Below are 19,628 nucleotides of genomic sequence, written 5' to 3' on the forward strand. Positions count from 1 at the left end.
AAAATCCCTCAGCATTTCTGAGTTATTTATGTAGCCTATATACAAGTTCTAAAGCCACAGAGACATATCTGTCTGCATTTTGTGGTTTTGCACGATGTTCAACTAAATGTCAGGCTCAGCGGAGATAAAGCGAGCCAAAGAAGGGGAATCGTATGGTAGCAGCTTAAAGTGGTTGCCGCAGGTTTTTAATGCCTCTTCAAGAAATGTCAACATTTAGGAAATGTTTTAATGTGCTGTCAACACAAAGAAAATGAAGAGATGATCTATTTGCGGGAAACAGATGTTTTAAAAGATTCCTACTGCCAATGTAGATGAAAGATATATTTCAAAGCAAACCTGAATGTGTCTAAATTTGATATAGAATAATACTGAAGAAAAGACTAAAAGATGTTTCCTACCCATAGGTGCTAAGGTTGCAAAGAAAAAGAAGATCAAGGGAGGGACTAAAACCTCTAAATCAAACGGGACATGCTGGGCCAACATGCCTTTACCTCCGCCACCCATGCACCCGCTGCCAGGTACAGAGGTTGACCTTGATCTGTACCCCCAGGAAAACCATAAAGGAAGGTAAGACACACTCTGATTTCATCAATCTTGCCTCTACAAAACAATTGCACAAAAAATGTTAAGGGAAGAAGCATATGCAAAGACAGAGGCAAAATTTTGCTGAACTTTTATATGTTTGGTTGTATGCACACATTTGTCACCTTGACATTTGTTTGCTCTTTTTTTCCATGTTCCAACCATGTCTTTTATTGGACTTTTATGTGATAGACTAACAGTGGGATTTTCTAAAGTTTTTACCAAAAAAAGCTGAAAAGTGTGGCATGCATTTGTACTCAGCCCTCCTGATAGTCTTGGATAAAATCAAACAATATTACTAGCTGTGGCTTCTCAAACTGTACAATAGAGTATTGAGTAGTGTTGTGTAATAATATGCTTACGTTATTTAATATTTAATTAAATAACATTCGGTCTGTCAACTATTGTCCTGTGAATACCAGCTCAATATGGTGGTGGTATTACAACAATATATGAAAAGAAGCCCCTTTTCCATCAAAAGCCCCAGAAAGCCCCAGGATTTGTTTTGCCCAGGTAAAAGGGACCCCAGGAAATTGTGTCGGTTCTGTGTATATTACACAGAAAGGCCATTTATATAAATCAGCGTAATGACTTATGGGGAAGGAAACTGCAATACACCTTCAGTCCAGCAGATGGCTATACTCATTGACTCCATTTAAAAGACAGTTAGTTAATAATTTTTTTTTTTTGTACTTGTACTTGTCGTCTTTCACTTTATCCGGGACTGGGTCGCGGGGGCAGCAGACTCAGCAGAGACGCCCAGACATCCCTCTCCCCAGACACCTCCTCCAGCTCCTCCGGTGGGGGAGCCCAAGGTGTTCCCAGGCCAGCTGAGAGACAATGTGGAGGTGCAGCGGCTCTACTCCGAGCCTCTCCCGGATGGCTGAGATCCTCACCCTATCTCTAAGGGAGTGCCCGGCAACCCTATGGAGGAAGCTCATTTCAGCCGCCTGTATCCGGGATCTTGTTCTTTGGGTCATGACCCAAAGTTCATGGCCATAGGTGAGGGTAGGAATGTAGGCTGACCGGTAAATCGAGAGCTTCGCTTTTGGCTCAGCTCTCTCTTCACCACAACGGACCGGCACAGCGCCCCCATTACTGTGGCAGCCGCCACAGTAATGGGGGCACAGTCTGTCAATCTCCCTCTCCATTCTTCCCTCACTCGTGAACAAGACCCCGAGATACTTGAACTCTTCCACTTGAGGCAGGAACTCCCCTCCAACCTGAAGAGGACAAGCCACCCTTTTCCAGTCGAGAACCATGGCCTCGGACTTGGAGGAGCTGATCTTCATCTGATCTTTTTTTTTGTTTCAACTGATAAATAATAGATGACGAGTAGCTTTAGAGTTATCAGATGATTATTCCTTCCATTCATCCTTAGGTTGCACTCAATCCATAAGCAGGAAAAGTTTAAATAATTATTTTACATTTAATTTTTTACCAAGCATGAATAATTTACATTAACTATTAAACACTGATTAACACACATATTTTTATTTTATTATAATCAAGTAAACTCATATCAGAGACAGAAAATGTTTTCCAGTATAAACTTTATTTATTAGACTAAAAAAAACAGATAATCAGTCCAGACGTACAGGGCATTGATACCTGCAGAGCTGTCTGCATAAAGCTGTGAAAAATGAAAAATAATTAAGAGTTCATGTTCCAATAAGTTAGGTTTACAGTAAAAAAGACAAGCTTAGGGAAATGTGTGTGTATTTTTTATATATTAAGGAAAATCATCGGTACTGCATTAAAAGATTTTTCTTACAGAACTGTGGTGAAACACTTCACAATTAATAATTGCATTATCTTAAAATGTAAAACATTTCCAGCAACAAATATCACAGTGTAAGAATTATGATTATTGCTTAATTAATATTTATCAAGAATTATGATTTAAAATCATAAATTGAAAAAAAAAATTTTCATTACAATTTCATAAAAATAATTACTTTCGAATAGAAATCAGAGATATCCTCTGGTGTTGTGATTATGGGCTCAAAGCTCTTTAATAATTACAAATTATTAACCAAAACCACCAACTGTCACTGTTTATTCAACCACTTCACCGAAGCTGGGTGAACTACGACCTTGTTTTGACAGAGAAATCACTCTTGCATGAAATAAACACAAACGCTTCTCTTAAGTATATATATGAAGATTTATTGAAGCCAAATAATCCTGATATACCATTATTCTGGTCCAAAAACCTTCACCTAACTAACAAGCACTGTTCTACACAAAGGGAATAAAAATTACTACCTAACAATAATAATAAAAGAAAGATCTATGCGCGTTTAGTGTCTAGGAAGATCAAACCAGTAGTTTTATGGACAAAATGTGCAATTTGGGTTAAATGGAAAGAGACGTTCTCCTGGGTTGTTGTCTCGATTCCAGCGGTCAGCTGATAAAACAGTGAGCTGGGTGCTCTTAGCCACTATCAGCACAAAATCTCGGACAAAGAGTCATAAACTCTGAGGCGGGAACTCAGTGGAAAGTCTCCAGCAATAAACTGGAAAAAAGAGTGGTCAGGCGAGGCCCAGACCACAGTTGCTTTGAATGAAAAACTTTTAAAAGTCCAACTTCTAACTCCTGGCTGATTTGGGATCAGCCGGACAAAACATGAACCACGCACGATTCAGCAGCGCTTGCGCAGCAAATCAAAACACAGCTCAGCATAAACCACTTCAATCAGTATTGCATGCAACAAGTTAATACCTTAGATTAACTACTGGTGATTCTAAATCACCTTCACTATGCCTCATCCTGCCCAGACTTCTAAATGCACTTATCCGGTTTAATATGAAAAGAACGAAATTACTTTGATATTGATTTCTTCTCTCCACCAGTTGAGGAGTGATGAGGTTTGACAAAAAATGAGGGGAGGGGGACCACGCGTCCGTGATCAAATCAATAAAAAAAACGGTAATTTCTCACCCGTCCAGGAGGGGAAAAGCTGAAGAACCGTTAGTCGACTGAATAACAAGGAGGAAACTCATCTCCTTGGAAATAGAACCTCTGTGGGTTTTCACCTGCGCCAGGTGTCGGCGCAGTCTTCGATCGGCGAATAAATCTGCTGATCTTCTCGTATCAGACAGATTTCTAGCTTTCAAGCTCTTCTCGGAATGGCCTTGTGGAGCAAAAGTTCGCCTGCGAGCTTTTGTCTCTCCAGATATGCGCCTCCGTTGTGCTGCCCTCTGAGACAGGTGGGAAATGGCAACTAAACTTCATCTCCTATGGGTTTTACACTCTTGGTGACGTCAGAGCTGCGACACCTGTTGAGCTGCGCATGTCAAAAGATGCGACCAAAATGGATGACCCCAACAACAGTTTATACTCTGGTACTTGCAGTTATTCCCCACATACCTACTAAAAGCTTTATAATCACTTTCAGTCGCAACAAACAGATGACAGGTGCCGGGCCGAATCAGGCAGCAGTTAGTGGTGAAGTCGCAGTCCGACCGCCCCCATAGCTTACCTCAGCAGTCGGACCAGCCTGTAAACTGAGCTCTGCTGCTCCGACAGAACATTTTAAAGTAGGCTCATTCTTGATGAAATGAGTGCACAGATTAAGCCATGGGAAAGTAAAATTTGTATCGAAAGGCACCCTGGGCTTTCAAAACCCTGGGGCTTTTTGCAAGCAATGGGAACGGGACCATTGTTGAAAGAAAGCCCTTAGAAGTCTGAGCTGCACTTTGCCACAAGCCATCTATAGGAAAAAGCAAACATGTGGAAGAAGGTTCTTTCTTAAGGTGAGACCAAAAATCAACTACTTTGGTAGTTCAATTGCCTACTAACTCTAAATAATACTGCACATTATTGTGAAAATGCCATCCTGGCTGTAAACCACGGTGGTGGAAACCTTAGCAGGGATTGTAAAGGTGGTCAGAGTTCACTATGCAGATGTATGCCACAATTTTCAGAGTTCAATATTTAGAAAAATCTTCTGTGTTGATCTTTCACACAAAACCCTAATATAATCCAAAAAGATGGTGGCTGTAACCTGACATTATGTAAAACAGTTTAAAGAAGATGAATATATTTGCAAAGCCCTCTGTCCTTTCATAAAATGCTTTAACTACCACATTTTTTTGTTTCTACATGACACATCTTTTCTTCATGATAATGACTGCAACAGCTGGGCCCCACCTATGTCTATCCACACCTACCGCCAACAGGATTTGGACAGCGAGGCGGAAGAGGAGAGAGGTCCCACTCCACCCTTGAGAGGAAGAACCTCCTCGCCAGCTCCCTTCAGCCAGCCCTCATCCTCTCTTAGTTCTGCCCACCATGAAGAAATGCAGTCCATTTTACAGGCCCACTTAGATGAACTCACTAGAGCTTACCAGTATGAAGTGGCCAAGCAGGCATGGTAAGGAAACATGATATCTCCAGTACTTTATAGTATGTACACTACAGATTTGTGTTCCTTTTTAGTCTGGTTTTTAAAAATAGCACTCTACCAAAACCGCTCTATTGTAGTTCTCTGACAAATATCTTGCTTAATTGGCTAATGACTTTAGTTTGTTATCTCTGACTCTGCATTAGAATGCTTGTTATCCTACTCATTTGATAGGACAGGGCAAAACAGTTTTCCTCTGAATCAGCTTGTGTGACCAGTGGAATTCCAGAGGGTATAGTCCTGATTCAATTGTTTTCTTTTTACATTTCTCTGATAACTAGCATCATTCATCAACCTCTATGTCGATGATACTCAGTTGTGCTGTAGCTCTCAGAAGTGTATACAAACCTGTTGAAATGGGTTTGTTTGTGAATAAAAATCAATTTAAATAATTAACAATCAATTTAAAAGTAAAAACTTTTATAAAAGAAAGAATATAAAGTTGCTGTTTTGAATACGTTTGCACAGCCCTAAACTAATATAATGGAACAAATTTGTTTTTATTGATTACTATTCTTGAGTTCACACCTGCCATCAATTATAGTGAATTTCATTAAACCTAAATACAAATCAGCTGTCCCAGTAGGCTTTACACTATGGCACAAGTTTGGCAGCCATCAATAATTGGCAGAACACATGGGACAACAGGGATGTTACAAAACCTGAAAAATTTTGTAAAACACATGAGAAAACATGATCAAAATTTGTCAGGCAAGCTGCCAAGAGGTTGACAAAACTCTGAAAGAACTATAGGAATTCTAGGCTACAGGGTGGAGTTTCAAAACCCTCAACTGGGGTATGTGCACTTTTAAGAACCACGCTGTCCTTCATAACTAAGCAGGTGGACAAGCTTTTCCATCTTAGTCCATTAATTGACTGGTGACTGAAACTTCAGAAAGTTGCGAGTGAGACCATGAGTATAGCTCCACCTATTCTCTATTAAGCTTTCTAAAATTACTCTCATTTTATATTCTCTGTAGAATTTAGGATACATTTTAAAATTCTTCAACCCACCTAAAGAGCTCTGAAACGCCCAGCTCCAAAATATCTATCAAGTCCCGACACACCACTCTTCAGTGTACAATCAATCTTTTGTTGGTCGCCTGCAAAATTAAAAAAACTAATGGGGGCAGGGCCTTTATACTAAGGAATGTTTCACCATAATTGATTTGTTTAGTTGTACCTGTAGATGTCTTTAAACCCCAGTTAAGCTACGGTAATTAAATAAAACAAAAGCTTTTCTTTATTGATTATTGATTTTATTGAAATGTTACTTTATTTTCTTTACTATATTTTTAGCAGATCTTATTATTTTCTTTCTTTCTAAAGGTGTTGCCATTTCCTTACAGTTGCAGGGAAACCTGTAATTTTATTCAATCGATTATCTTATCGTTTTAGTTTTGCACATCAATAGCCACCATTTGAACGTCTCAGGATGCTGGTATTTGCACATGTGACCTCAAACCTGCAGGCGATGTTTCTTGTGAATAATAAAAACATTCTTGCCATTGATTGCACCTTCAACGAAGCACTAAGGGGAACTTGATAAGTCAGGCCCGACACGTGTTAGGGGGTAATGACTGGGTTTACTCTAACACACTGGTCTGACATCAGTAAATAGAGTTGGTAATTATGCATGCATCTCCTCCACGGTGGGATACGAGCCATCGTGGAGGACAGCTGCGCGGGAGATAACAGGCATGTTGCTGACAGCCCTGCCCATCCAGATATCCTTTATCCAGTCCAATTACAACTCCATTGTGTTTAGCACAACACACACTACTGTTGAGAAAGTAATCAGTGAAAATCACTGCAGACATTCATAGGCTTTGCACATTGCATCTCTACTCTTATGAATATCTACTGATTCTACAATCTAATTCTTGTTTTGCAGTATTTTTCCTGCTCTTTATCTGACCTTCATAGCATTTTGAAGGATTGATGGTCTTTATTAAAACAGTGTTTGCCCACATTTAATTAGGCATATGAAGAGCAGCCCAAATGTGTCCAACACACCGATGGACTTCATGTCGAGTACACTAGGCTCTGATCTGGGAGCAACTCTTCTTTCTGAAGATGATGAGGAAGAAGAGGAGGAGGAGGATGAAAGATATGCTGTTGTGTCAAAGAACTTGTGCGGCTTTGAATATACTCCCAGTAACAGCTTGGATAGCCTTGAAGGCACAGGTATGTGTTTTCATTATCTGAGTTTGCTCTAGTTTAGGTTGAAGATTAATATTTCACTTTTTTGCAGGAAAATTAAAAGTGTGGGGAGGTTGACTGTATCAAGGCATGCCAAGATTAATTAACCATCATTTGATTAAGACCATGATGATTTAAAAAGTTAACTCCTACTATAACAATTTGATTAAATAAAAATGAAGAATACAGCCTATTATAGTCCTATTACTCTTTGTTTATTTTGAAGGAGTTAGCTAGTTACTGTATGTTTAATGAATATTATTCAAAATACTGAGTAACAACTAACTTATTTGTCAGTTTTTATGTAATAAATATACATAGTGAAACAAAATAGCACTTCATTTGTTTGAGTGTTGTCTGAATGGTATTGATAGGATTGTATGCTCCTTGAAATGTTATGTTATTAAACAGTAATTGTGAGGTAGCAATACCTGCTGGAAGGCTTGCTCAAGACATCATTTGGCTCCTTGGTCAGCAATGTCTGCCTACCAGCCTGCATTCAGTGTCCATGGTAACCAATGATCAAGACCATGATAGTGACCATGGTAACCAACTGTTACCAAAGACTGTTGTACTAGCCAATGTGGGATTGTAGTCTCCAATACTTCCATTGCTGTTCAATTATGTTTTGGCTCAGATATTCACAATGGCATCAGGACATACGTTTTGCAGCAGATCTACCACAATTTGCAAATTGCTGTGAGGAAAAAAATTGTCTTTTCTCATTTATGTATATTCTCCTTCCCAGAACCCAGAGTTTGCTGGAACTTGTTTTAATATCAATATTTCTGCAGCTTTCTGAGAATGTTTTTTACTTTGGCAGCTTTACTAATTATCGGTTTAGTATCTGCCCATTTTCAAAAGAATATTTATTTATATATTGTGTGTTTGTTGGCAAAGAAATATAAGAATACTATAAAAATAACAAAGGAATTTCGAATTAAAAAGTTCGATACTAAGAATGAACTAATATATTCTCTTTTAAAGTTGAAAAAAAGGTACACAAAAGATAATATACCGGTATTAGATGATCACTTGAAAGATGATGTGTCTCACTGGTATTTGATTTTTCATTCTTGAGACATGCCTTTAAGGTACTGTTTGTCTGTTGTACATCGTTTTTTGGCTGGACACTTTATGACTCTTTGATGAGAATCATGCATTTTCATTTCACACTGATATGCTGTCAGGGTCAGGTATGAGAACTGGGCAGAATACGAGTGGAAATGTAGTGAAAGTCAAAAATCATACTTTAAAGGTTTTTCAGAAAGTTTGGAGAACTATTAATCAAGACCATTTTAAATGATATGTAACAATAAAGTTGGTGTTCACTGGAAGAAAAGTACAAAGAAGTAAGAGGTACTTGAGCACAGCAGTGTCTTACCATTTAATATCTATGAGAGGTGCCCTAGCATTTGACTGGCAATACAAAAGTGATTCAGAATGGAACAAACAAAAAATGATCTCATGGAGCACAGACCTCTGCCAAAGCAATAAGGTCATAGATGCATGTCAGCTTTTTTCTATACTGATGAGCCATACTCTGGATGACTTCTGGGCACTGCATTTCAGCTGCTGACAGGTTGAGGGACCATGTGGGAAATCCAAGTGGTCACATCATGGTCTGGCAATGATAAAGAATCATTCAAAAAAAATCTTAGATCCAGATGGTGCGCCGCATCACCACCAAAATATAATAATCCGTTCATAATTTTAAGTTATTTTGCAAACAGACGGACAGACAGACCTGTGCCGACAAAAATATAACCTCCTTGGTGGAGGTAATTATATTTCTGTAAGAAATAGTAAGAGAAAAAAAAACTACACAGCCTTCTGTTTTCACCTGTTTAACATGTTGCTGAAGAGTCACTGCAGCCACTCAAAGCACTTTGTCAAGAAATTGCATTGGTATTGGACAATTTTGCAGAACACAATAGATCCATGTTCAAAGGAGGAACAAGTGGATTGCTATTTCAAACGGGACAACTTTTAAAAGATGAGTGTCTGTGAATAACCATAAATGCCATGCATGATAAAAAGAAATAATTTTATATTCTGAAAAATATTTAGTTTAAACAATAAACGTTTAGGCAGATTTATCCACAGCATAATAGTGCCAATATCATGTTTCATCATGGGGATGATGGGTGTTGGGTGGTGGGTGTGCTAGTTTCTTTCACTCATAGAGATTGGCATGTAGGCTAAAACATTCTGTTTTATCAAAACTCCTTCCACATGTTTGCCCACCCCCCTGTGTGCTCAGGGTGTTGGACCCGGTAGCCCTGGTCCAACTGCATCCTTCAGTGGGACCTAAGACTCCATAAACAGAGAAAAACCAACCACACTGACACAAACACCCCAGATTCCTGACACTAATAGTTGTTGTGTAAACATATTCACCCACCTGAACTAAGGATCTGTGCAGCTCCAACAGAGTTACAATGGAGCTCCGGAATGCTTATCTGATTAATGTTTTTTCTCACCTGTCAGTTTGAGAGAACAGCAATATCTTGGTATATGTGGACCTCTGCCATCAACTTTCTATTTTCCTTCATGGTTTGGACCACTATGGTAGAAGCAGAGACACACCATGAGGGTCAAAAGTTTTACTAAAACTATTTATAGACCTGTAAATAATTGCAATGATCTTTTTTAGACCTCCCTGTGTTTGGATGATTTATTAAGATACATCTACATTTACTAAGATACATCTGGAAGCCATAGCATATTTTATAATTCAATGCATTTATAAATAGGTTTCTGTCTGAAAGCTACTCTTTAGAACTCAGAAACTTGATGGCTTCTCCCACAGGGACAGAATTGCACCATTTTTAGACCCTATTGTTTGATGAGTTACGACTGACGAGTGCACTGAGAATATGTGTGTATTCATTACTTTTAATAACCCAATGCAGGGCAGAACACAAGTCAGTGTGACTATAAATACTTACACACATTAGCAATGCAAACATGTTCTCATCCCAGATCTTACAGACACACATTACAAGTGAAAATATGAATTATTTTGTCTGGTTTCATGAAGACATGGGGCGGAGCCAAATCCCTTTTCATTCTGCTACAAATGATGGTTTGTTTTTAAGGCTGTCAAATTTTCTCAGCAGTATACCATCTATGAGTTATAGTTTCCTACTGGATGTGTGACAGATCTTTATACTTGCTAAAAGACAAAAGCGCTTTGCATGACAAACGTCATATTTATTGAATTGTATATTGACGACCTACACAAATTAGCATGCGATTGTGAAGTGAATGGGAAATAAAATGTGATTTCCAAACTCTCTACCAAATAAAAATCCAAAACGTGTGGTGTGCATTTACATCCACCCCTCTTGTTAAACCACCTTTCACTGCAAAGACAGATGCAAGTCTTTTGGTTTCTAACAGCACACACTGATTTTTTTTCCAGTTATTCACTACAAACTAACTTAAATTTAGTCAGGCTGGAGGAAGAGTGTCTATCTACACAGATTTTCAAGTTTTGTTACAGATTGCCCATTTAATTTAGTTCTAGATATTCGACTGGGCAATTCTAACTCATGAATATGCCTTAACCTTAATGATTTGAACCTAGTTTTTACTGTATGTTTATGATTTTTTTCCTACTAGGAGGTGAACATCTACGTTTTTCAGCTTCCAACATGTTTTCTTTTAGTATTGCTCCATCAGCTCCATCCATCTTCCCATCAACTCTGACCAGCTTCTCTGTCCCCGCTGAAGAACAATATCCCCATAGCATAATGCTGCCACAATTATGTTTCACTATGGACATAGAGTGATGTGCAGTGTTAGTTTTCTGCTATATACAGAATTTTGTATGCAAGCCAATATGTTTCAGTTTAGTCTTATCTGACTATCTTTACATATTAAATGTCTCCTACATTGCTTGAGGCAACCTTAAAAGGTTACCACACACCTATTGGCTGCTTCTTGTATTTATGCTCTTCTTGTCAGTGCATATGGAACACCGTGCATTGGTAAATCTGCAGTTGTGGCATACGTTTTGTATTTCCAGATGATATATTCAACATTTCAGATATTGTTTTATAACATAAACGTACATTAAACCTTTCATCTACTTTATTCCTGACCTGTCTGCTGTGTTCCTTGCTCCACGCAATGCTGTTTCTTCAACTGTATTCTTTAACAAACCACTGAGGCCTTCGCAGAGCAGCTAAACTTATACTCAGATTAAATCACACACAGATTTAATCTATGTACTAATCACATGACTTCTAATGGCAGTTGATTGCACTGGATTTAATTTATGGGTAACAGAGTGAAAAAGGGCTCAAGGCAAAGACACAAATCATTTTCCTTATACTTCACAGTTGTTTACAAATTTTTGTTGGTCTACCACAATAAATCCAAAAACCCATATACATTAATGAATTTGGGTGTAGCATAAAAAATGTCTGAACAGTAAATTATTTTGCAAGGCACTGTTAATCCACTACTTTTTTAGACAACTGTTTTAAAAACTGTTTGGCAGATGTGGACATAACTGCCTCATTTCTTTTCATCACAGGGAAATCCGCCCACCACAATCACACTGATAGCTTTGGCACTTCAGACCGTGGTGCACATGGTACACATAGCCTCAGACACAAGGGGGCACCAGTTACTGGCCACAAACCTCAGACAGACAAGGTTGGAACTCTTCCCAGACAAAGAGACACCAAAACAGACTGTGAGTTTGGACTTCAGTGCTCCCAGACAACTGTTTCTCAAATGTGATTCCTCTTTTATATCAAGCGCATGTCATGATGTCTCATTTCCATGTATCATCATTTACCATCCACTCGACAGCCCACAACCCGGCCACAAAGTCTCTGCACAGCATGGGATCCCGAATGCAAAACCAGTGGGCAGGTCCAACGCTGGACCGCTCGGAGGAGTGCATGGTAACTGTTTCGACACTAGAGAGACAGCACATGGCTTCCTGGAGTGGCACGACATCGTCTGGCAGGGCCACTCTGAGTAGGGGTTCCCACAAAAGACCTGGTGCAGTCCTCTCCCATGACGCGCATCCTTCCACTAATGGCACAGAAAAAAGAGAACACTGTAAGTGTTAATACTGAAATCCTCATGAGGATGGATCAGTATGCAAGTTAAGCAGTGGAATGTTTGCAAAAGAGCAAATGTTTTGTACAGTGATGATTTGAAAGATATTTTTTCTTTTTTTATAAAACAACGAGGCTTTTCTTAAATATTCATGCTTGAAATATTTTGAACAGAGAATACACAGGGAAATAATTATTTTCAGTTTGTTCTGAAATCTAGCTGTGTGGAGATGTAAAATCAATCTACATACCAAAAACGGCTTCCAGGGCTGAGCTGGTCCCAGTGCCCACTTGGCATCATTTCTCTCAGTTTCCCCTATCAAAAACATTGGCTCTGGTTCTGAGAAAAGAAAGCCAGTTTTACCTAAGCACCAACTGTTTTCTGTGCCAGATCAAACAACAGCTTTCATCATGGACTGGGGGTGGTGTGATGCAGACCACCAACCTAATGAAATGTTTTGAGTGCCACATTAAAAACTTAATTTTGTTTTTAGGATGCCAAATAAAGAATGTAAACACTGAGTTTCAACATTTTAAAGAAGTCTTATTAGGTCTGGAATGTAAAGAGCTCATTGTTTCCCATCTGTCTTGGACTGAAACTGCTTTGGTGGTAAAACCAATTGTGATAGATAACAGTAGGCCCCTTTACACGTCATAGATTACCTTAATTAGGTCATCGATGCTCCCCTTTTGTTTCTCAAATAGATAATTGAAAAGCAGTTCACCAGCGACTCGGTGTCTTTAAGACACAGTCAGTTAGTACCATAGAATCGACTCATGGTTAGTAGGATTGGTGAACTTTACACGGATCCATGAATAGTCTGAAAATGTCAGGAGCATGGCAAACTGCAAACCTACTGAAAAAAATGGCCTTCCACCTAAACTGGCAGACCAGCAATGAAAGCTTTAATCAGAAAAGCAGCCAAAGGGCCCCATTGTCTGGAGGAGCTGCAGAGATCCACTGCTCCAGAGGGAGAATGTGATGCCAGCATACTACTAGTTGTGCACTCCACAAACCTGACCTAGAAGACGGCACTATCTAGAAGACGTTCATATAAAGTCCATTGATCTAATACATAGAAGGTGCTTTGGTCAGATGAGGCCAGAATTTAACTTCTTTACCTGCAAGCAAAACGCTGTGCATCCCAGAAAACTAATGCTGTGAATACACCTGAACACACATTTAAACAGCTCCTCACTCTTAGAGATAGGGTGAGGAGTTTGGCCATCCGGGAGGTGCTCAGAGTACATCCATTGTTCCTCCACATCGAGAGGAGTCAGTTGAGGTGGCTCGGGCATCTGTATCGGTTGCCTCCTGGACGCCTCCCCCGGGAGGTATTCCAGGCACATCACAGCGGGAGGAGGCCCAGGGGACAGCCCAGGACACGCTTGAGGGACTATGTCTTTTGGCTGGCCTGGGAATGACTTGGAAGCTGGAGGAGGTGTCTCGGGAGAGGGAAGTCTGGGCTTCTCGACTAAGTCCGCTGCCCCCGCAAACTGGTTCCAGATAAAGCAGGAGACAACGAGTATGAGTACACACTGAAACATGGTAGTGGCAGCATTGTGCAGTCAGTGGTGGTGCTGTTCTTCAGCAGAGACGTGAAAGCTGCACAGATTAGCTGGGATGGAGCTACATAAAGACAGAGATAAATGTACCCTTCTATAATATGCTTTTCAGCCAATATGACTAAGATTGCTCTATCTTGCAATGAAAACCTGTCAAAGATTTTTCTCTTGAGAGATGCATAGGTGGAAATGACATACCCCAAAAGCCTTGTCTAATGACACATCCTGTTTTGTCTTCCCTTTATGGGGTTTGATAAAGCAGCATATTCAAAGTAATCAGCAAAAACATCCCATCATCAATTTTATTCTCAGATTTGTCCAACCATTTGGTGATCGAATTAGGTCTCATCCAAGACTAATAATGTTTAGAGCATGTTTGGGTCAGATTAAGTAGCCCTGACCTTCACTACAGCTTTCTTAAAACGGTGTGTTTACGTGCAAGAATGTTATAGGTCTTTGCAAAAGGTTTACAGCATTTCCTTTGGAAGGAAGTCTATACTAGTGTCTAATAAAACAAAGGATGTCAATCTGACCACCCAGCTCATAATTTCTGGAGTCCCAGCCAACACTGAACCTTGACTTTTATAAATACTAGGGGTGTAATATGATCTTGCTGCGCAATTTCTCGCAATAATAAAATGCCACAATATTTCCCGTCAGAGAGAAGTCAGTCTCAAGAAAAGCTACCCAATTGCTGTCAGCATGTGACTGTCATCTGGTGAAGCAAGTGTATGCTATCACTGAGCCACAGATGTGAAGGCCAGTGCTTTAAGCTTGACACCCTCTTGAATCAATGCCTGAACATTGGAGTAAGTGAAGCAACTGCTCCCCTGATTTTCTGATCCAAAAAATGTCATCATGCCCTCTGATTAGAAAAATGTATGAAGTTTAAATATCTGTACTAGCAATCTTAAGATAGATAGATATTAAAAATAATTGCTACACTTTTGTCCGACCCTTCCTTTCCTTTGAGTTGGTTTATTCCATCTAGCCTGTGCTCCACAGTCTTATTAGGAAATACAAGTTATTTTATTTCACAATGTCATGCATCAAATAGTGAACAACCATGTTGAGAAAAAGATAAAGTAAAATAATCTGAATTTCTTTGGCTTTAAGCACATAACAGTTAAAAAGTAGGACAGTTCTTAAAAAGCATAAATGTTGTGTATTTGTGTCACTCATTGAGCTGTCTCACAACCTTCAGTTACAAAAACAGGTATTTAATAGAAAACTAAAATGGCAAACAAGAAACAGTTTGTAATCAGTGAGAGCAGAAACAATTTTAAATCTGAATAGACAGATGGTCCTTCAAGTACACAAGCCCAAAGAGGCCCACATGTAAAAGTAAAAGTTTGTAAGACTAATTTATAATTCTGTTTTCTCCATCTTGGTTTCCTTTCAGAGTCCTTGTGAGACATCAATCTTCTGCAGATGTGGTCTGTCCCTAGACCCCTTGTTTGTAAGCGCTATGAGATTTTCTCCCTGCAAGGATGGTATTTAAAAGCTGGAGAGGACACAGAAAGGAAAAAGAAGCAAAAAGTGTTGAAGGAAACACAGAGCTGTAAATGTCATGTACAGATACACAGATGCTACTTTCACAGTGTTATTTTTACCCCTCCTCCTCTCTCTTTGAAAGAGTAAACAGTATGTTATATGTCCGCTTCTGTTTTCTGTCACATGGTGATCACACAGTGGAGACGTAAATAAAAGGGAACCACGACAAAATGACTTGTTTAAATGATGAAAGGACTTGCATAATTTGTAAATATGTTTTTCAATTTTATTTTGTTCTTCTCTTTCTTTTGTTTTGCTATGCAAGCTGAACCCAACTTTGTCTCTTTTTGCGATTTATTACTATGAATCGTTTTTTTTTTTAATTAATGCTCAAACTGATGAGGCTACTGTATCGTTTTGCACAGAGCATTTTTTTTTGTGGTGAAAATAAGCACAAACTAATTTTCAGCTAAGCTGAGGAGGAGAATCATGATGGCAAAGAGTGAGATCTATATTAAGGAGTGTAGAATCAGAGGTTGTACTGTATATTTGGCTGTGCTGTAATCGTTATGGGAAATAACAGTTAAACACTTGGAACTAATATGCCAAAAAAAAAAACTAACTAACATTGTTTAATATTTCTTGCTGAGAAACCCATTACAGATTACACCAAGAACAGTTCTCAGCGGATGGCAAAGAGAACACATTAACTTTGATATCCAAAGGAAGGACATAAAACATTGGCTGCATCTCTGCAATTCTGAAGAAGAAAATCTTAATTAATAATATATCATTGTATCATTTCCAGTAACATCTTTTGACATGATAATGTGCAATATCCAAAACTCAATGTGACAGTTAAGGGAGATAAGATGATGGAAGTGACTTGGTGAAAGTCAAAGATGATGCATTAGACAAGTGCATTAAAGTGACCTAAATTCACCTGCAGAATGAAACTGTGTAAAATATAAGACAGCTGTATGTGACTTTAAACATATATGACATACATTGCTGTGAGAAAGTATGTGCCCCCTTACAGATTTCTTCACATTAGTCTTTCAGCAAGAAGGCACATGTGCTCATAGACTGCCTACATCAGGTTGAGGTCCTTACCCAGCCAACCGCATCCACCCAAATGGATGTACAGCGCTGTGAAAAAGTGTTTGCCACCTTACAGAATTGTTCTGTTTAGATTTTTTTGTCCCACCTAAATGTTTTAGATCTTTTACAAAAAATAGTTTTAGGTGGCATTTTTCTCTTAATAAAATTAGATTTTTGTATTTACTCAGGTTTTCTTTGTCTGATATTAAAATGTGTTTGATCTGGAACAAAGTGTGACAAAATCTAAAAACAGAAAGAATCTGTTATGGGGCAAATACTTTCTCAAAGCACTGCTTTAACTTGTTTCAAACTTTTCGGTTTTCTGCAAAAACATATTTATTTGTAGATATTATTGACAGCCAGACTTTATGATTCAAGATGTTAAAAATGCAGCTGGTTATAATTTTCAATTACAGTTTTCAGTCTTTACACCTGGTTGGATCATAATGTTCTGAGATCATTTTCCTGTAATTGCTCACTATTTGAAGAATCTCTCCATGACAGATTGGTTTACTTTCAGGAATACACAGCCACATACAGAATGGCCTTTTTTTTCAATCCTTGATGCAAAATAAAATGTTTGTGTGAAAATGAACTGGATTTCTCACTGATGATGCATGACTCTGAAGAAATGTTTCTATAATTCAGATAGGTCCTTAGAGAAATGAATCATTTTGGTTTCAAATTCGACAGCAATGTCATTTAACAAGAGCTTGATGGATTTATTAATGAAAATATATGGCACTCAGAACTGAAAGGAACATCCATCCATCCATTGTCTATACCCACTTGTCCATGCATGTTTGCAGGGGACTGGGACTTATCTCCAGTGGTCAATGGGCATGAGGCAGGGTACACCCTGGACAGGTCACCAGTCCATCACAAGGCAACATAGAGACACACCGGAACAATAATCATGCACACACACACACACTCCCATCTAAAGGGCAACTTAGAGAGACCAATTAAATCAAACCCTGGATCTTCTTGCTGCAAGGCAACAGTGCTACAAACCTTGCTATCACGCAGCCTGAAAGGAACATAATAAAACTATTTTTATAACAACTGGAAAATTCTTGATATTGGTATTTTTCAAACAGGTAACAGTATCGTTGACAATATATTAAAATTGATTTGATAGCCTTATTTTATTTTATGTGATTTTGATTAATGCCCACATTAGATATTTTTCCACATTAAGGCATGCCTGAAAAGCATCCTCCATACTTGAAGATGGCTAAAAAGTCTTAAAATAAATACATTTATATTGGAGTAGCTTAAACTTACATGAAAAAAAAAAGTTTACTTTTTTTTACTGGTTTAATAATTGTTTTTTAAATCAAATTAACAGCTGACAATTAGGGAAACCTATACTTTTAAACAATTTGAAAATAAAAATCCACCATTCATTTTTGCAAAACAATGCATTTATACCTTGTCTCCCACCATTGTTGATATAGGAGCTGTGTCTATAAAGCACAAATTACCGACCTACAGTAAGTAGCTACTTAAAACAAAATACATGTCATACATTTTATTAACTTCCAGTTCTCAAAAGAATGAAACACATTAACATTTAGGATAAGACCACATTTTGTCTGCCTCATTACTTCAGTTGAAGCTTGTGGCAGACTGCCGCATAATGCCATGTAAATCAAATCTAGTTAAACTAGCTAAATTTTTTAACTGATATAAGGTTTTTTGTTGTTTAGGGTTGGGCATCATTTCAATTTGAATGATTCTGATTTCTTGTTTTGGTTCCGGTTCCGAGCTCGCTAACCATGTTAGCTCAGGGTGTGCTATTAATCAGCTTAGTTATATCATTGTTTTTGCTTAACTGACCTAAATTTTGGTGACTCCACATCTGAAAAAGGATGCAACCTTTTCACAATATATGTGGTAACCTGTCTGTAGCACTCTTCAATTTGTTGCACCAACAATTTTCCCTTGGACACTATGCTGTATGGAGCGGAATAACAGAGGCAGCAGAGAAAGGCCGGCACAGCATGTCAAAGATGGGACAGTCTATTACTTCTACACCATGAATCCAGAGGTGTTTAATCATTTTGTTCATTTATTGATTTGTTTATTGATTTTTTTGTCATAAATGCAAAATAGAGCAGATGGTTGCCTACACATGCCAGGATGGGTTTTACTCAACAAAATAAATTTTTCAGAAATCCTTTTTGTAGTGCAAAAATTACGCATTTAGGATACTTTTTTAAGTATCCTAATTGCACGATTAAGTTAATTAAATCTAGATTAAATCCAGCATCAAAGAAGCCAGGTCACATTAATGTTATGGTAACCTGTGTTTGTATGACCTTCGACCATTTAGAGTAATTGTGTGTTGGTGCGTTGGCGTGTGTGGGTTTGTGTGAGCACATATGTATAAATAAGTGTGTTTGTGTTGAGAGGGTGTATGAGAGCATGTGTTCCTCACCTGAAAGGGTGCGTTTGTATGTGGGACGAAAATGGTAGAAGTTCTGCAATCTATAGCACCTAAGAGCCACAAAGGACAGATAGACCCGGCTGTGAAAAGCGGCAGCAGTCTTAGGTAGCCAAACATATAACATCACTCCAGGGCAGCCATTTGCCCCACACAAAAGTAAGTTAACAGCAAGGCACAGGAGCAGAAGCCCCAGGGCCAAAATCGCACAGAGCAAGACACAGGGCATCAAGCCCCCCAACCCAGCCACACCACTACCCCCAGCTTCGCAGGCCAAGCCCAGTAACTGGTACCCCTGGCAGCCTAGGGCCCACACGCAGCTGACCCTACCCCACCACCCAACTGCAGTCCGGTAGAACCCGGGGCAGCCAAGCGAAGCAACCCCACCCCCGGCAACCTAGGACCCAGACCCATTTTGTGATTATGAATATAAATATATTATTTAATATTAATACTTTAATATTTTATTAAATAATATTTCAGTCTGTTAAGGGTTGTCCTGTGATTACCAGCCCAATAAGGGGGTGGTATTAGGACAAAATTGAAAGGGATGAGCCAAGCTCTGGCATTATTAAACAGCAAAACTCTGAACACACAATTTCTTAAAATACAAGAACAAAAATAAGTCAACTCAAGTCAACCATATTTCAATCAACAAACTCTTTACTATGCTAAAACAACCCAACTAAACCACCAAGTAAAATGAAATAATAAGGAAGATTAATAGGCTATGTAGTCAGTCTTG

The 19,628-nt window shown here is 38.7% G+C and overlaps 1 protein-coding gene across 1 annotated transcript in view; it reads left to right on the forward strand.

Moving 5' to 3' along the window:
* LOC124876153 (roundabout homolog 2-like) overlaps positions 1-17,029 on the forward strand; it is a 166,683-nt gene extending 149,654 nt beyond the window's left edge. Inside the window, exons 23-28 of the mRNA XM_047378688.1 lie at positions 405-567; positions 4,727-4,960; positions 6,972-7,177; positions 11,739-11,900; positions 12,020-12,274; positions 15,242-17,029. Of these exons, the coding sequence (XP_047234644.1) occupies positions 405-567; positions 4,727-4,960; positions 6,972-7,177; positions 11,739-11,900; positions 12,020-12,274; positions 15,242-15,243 (1,022 nt within the window). The 3' untranslated portion in view covers positions 15,244-17,029. The remainder of the gene's footprint in view (positions 1-404; positions 568-4,726; positions 4,961-6,971; positions 7,178-11,738; positions 11,901-12,019; positions 12,275-15,241) is intronic.
* Positions 17,030-19,628: the final 2,599 nt, after the last annotated feature.

This window comes from Girardinichthys multiradiatus, chromosome 11 (genome assembly GCF_021462225.1).
Source record: "Girardinichthys multiradiatus isolate DD_20200921_A chromosome 11, DD_fGirMul_XY1, whole genome shotgun sequence".
NCBI lineage: Eukaryota > Metazoa > Chordata > Actinopteri > Cyprinodontiformes > Goodeidae > Girardinichthys > Girardinichthys multiradiatus.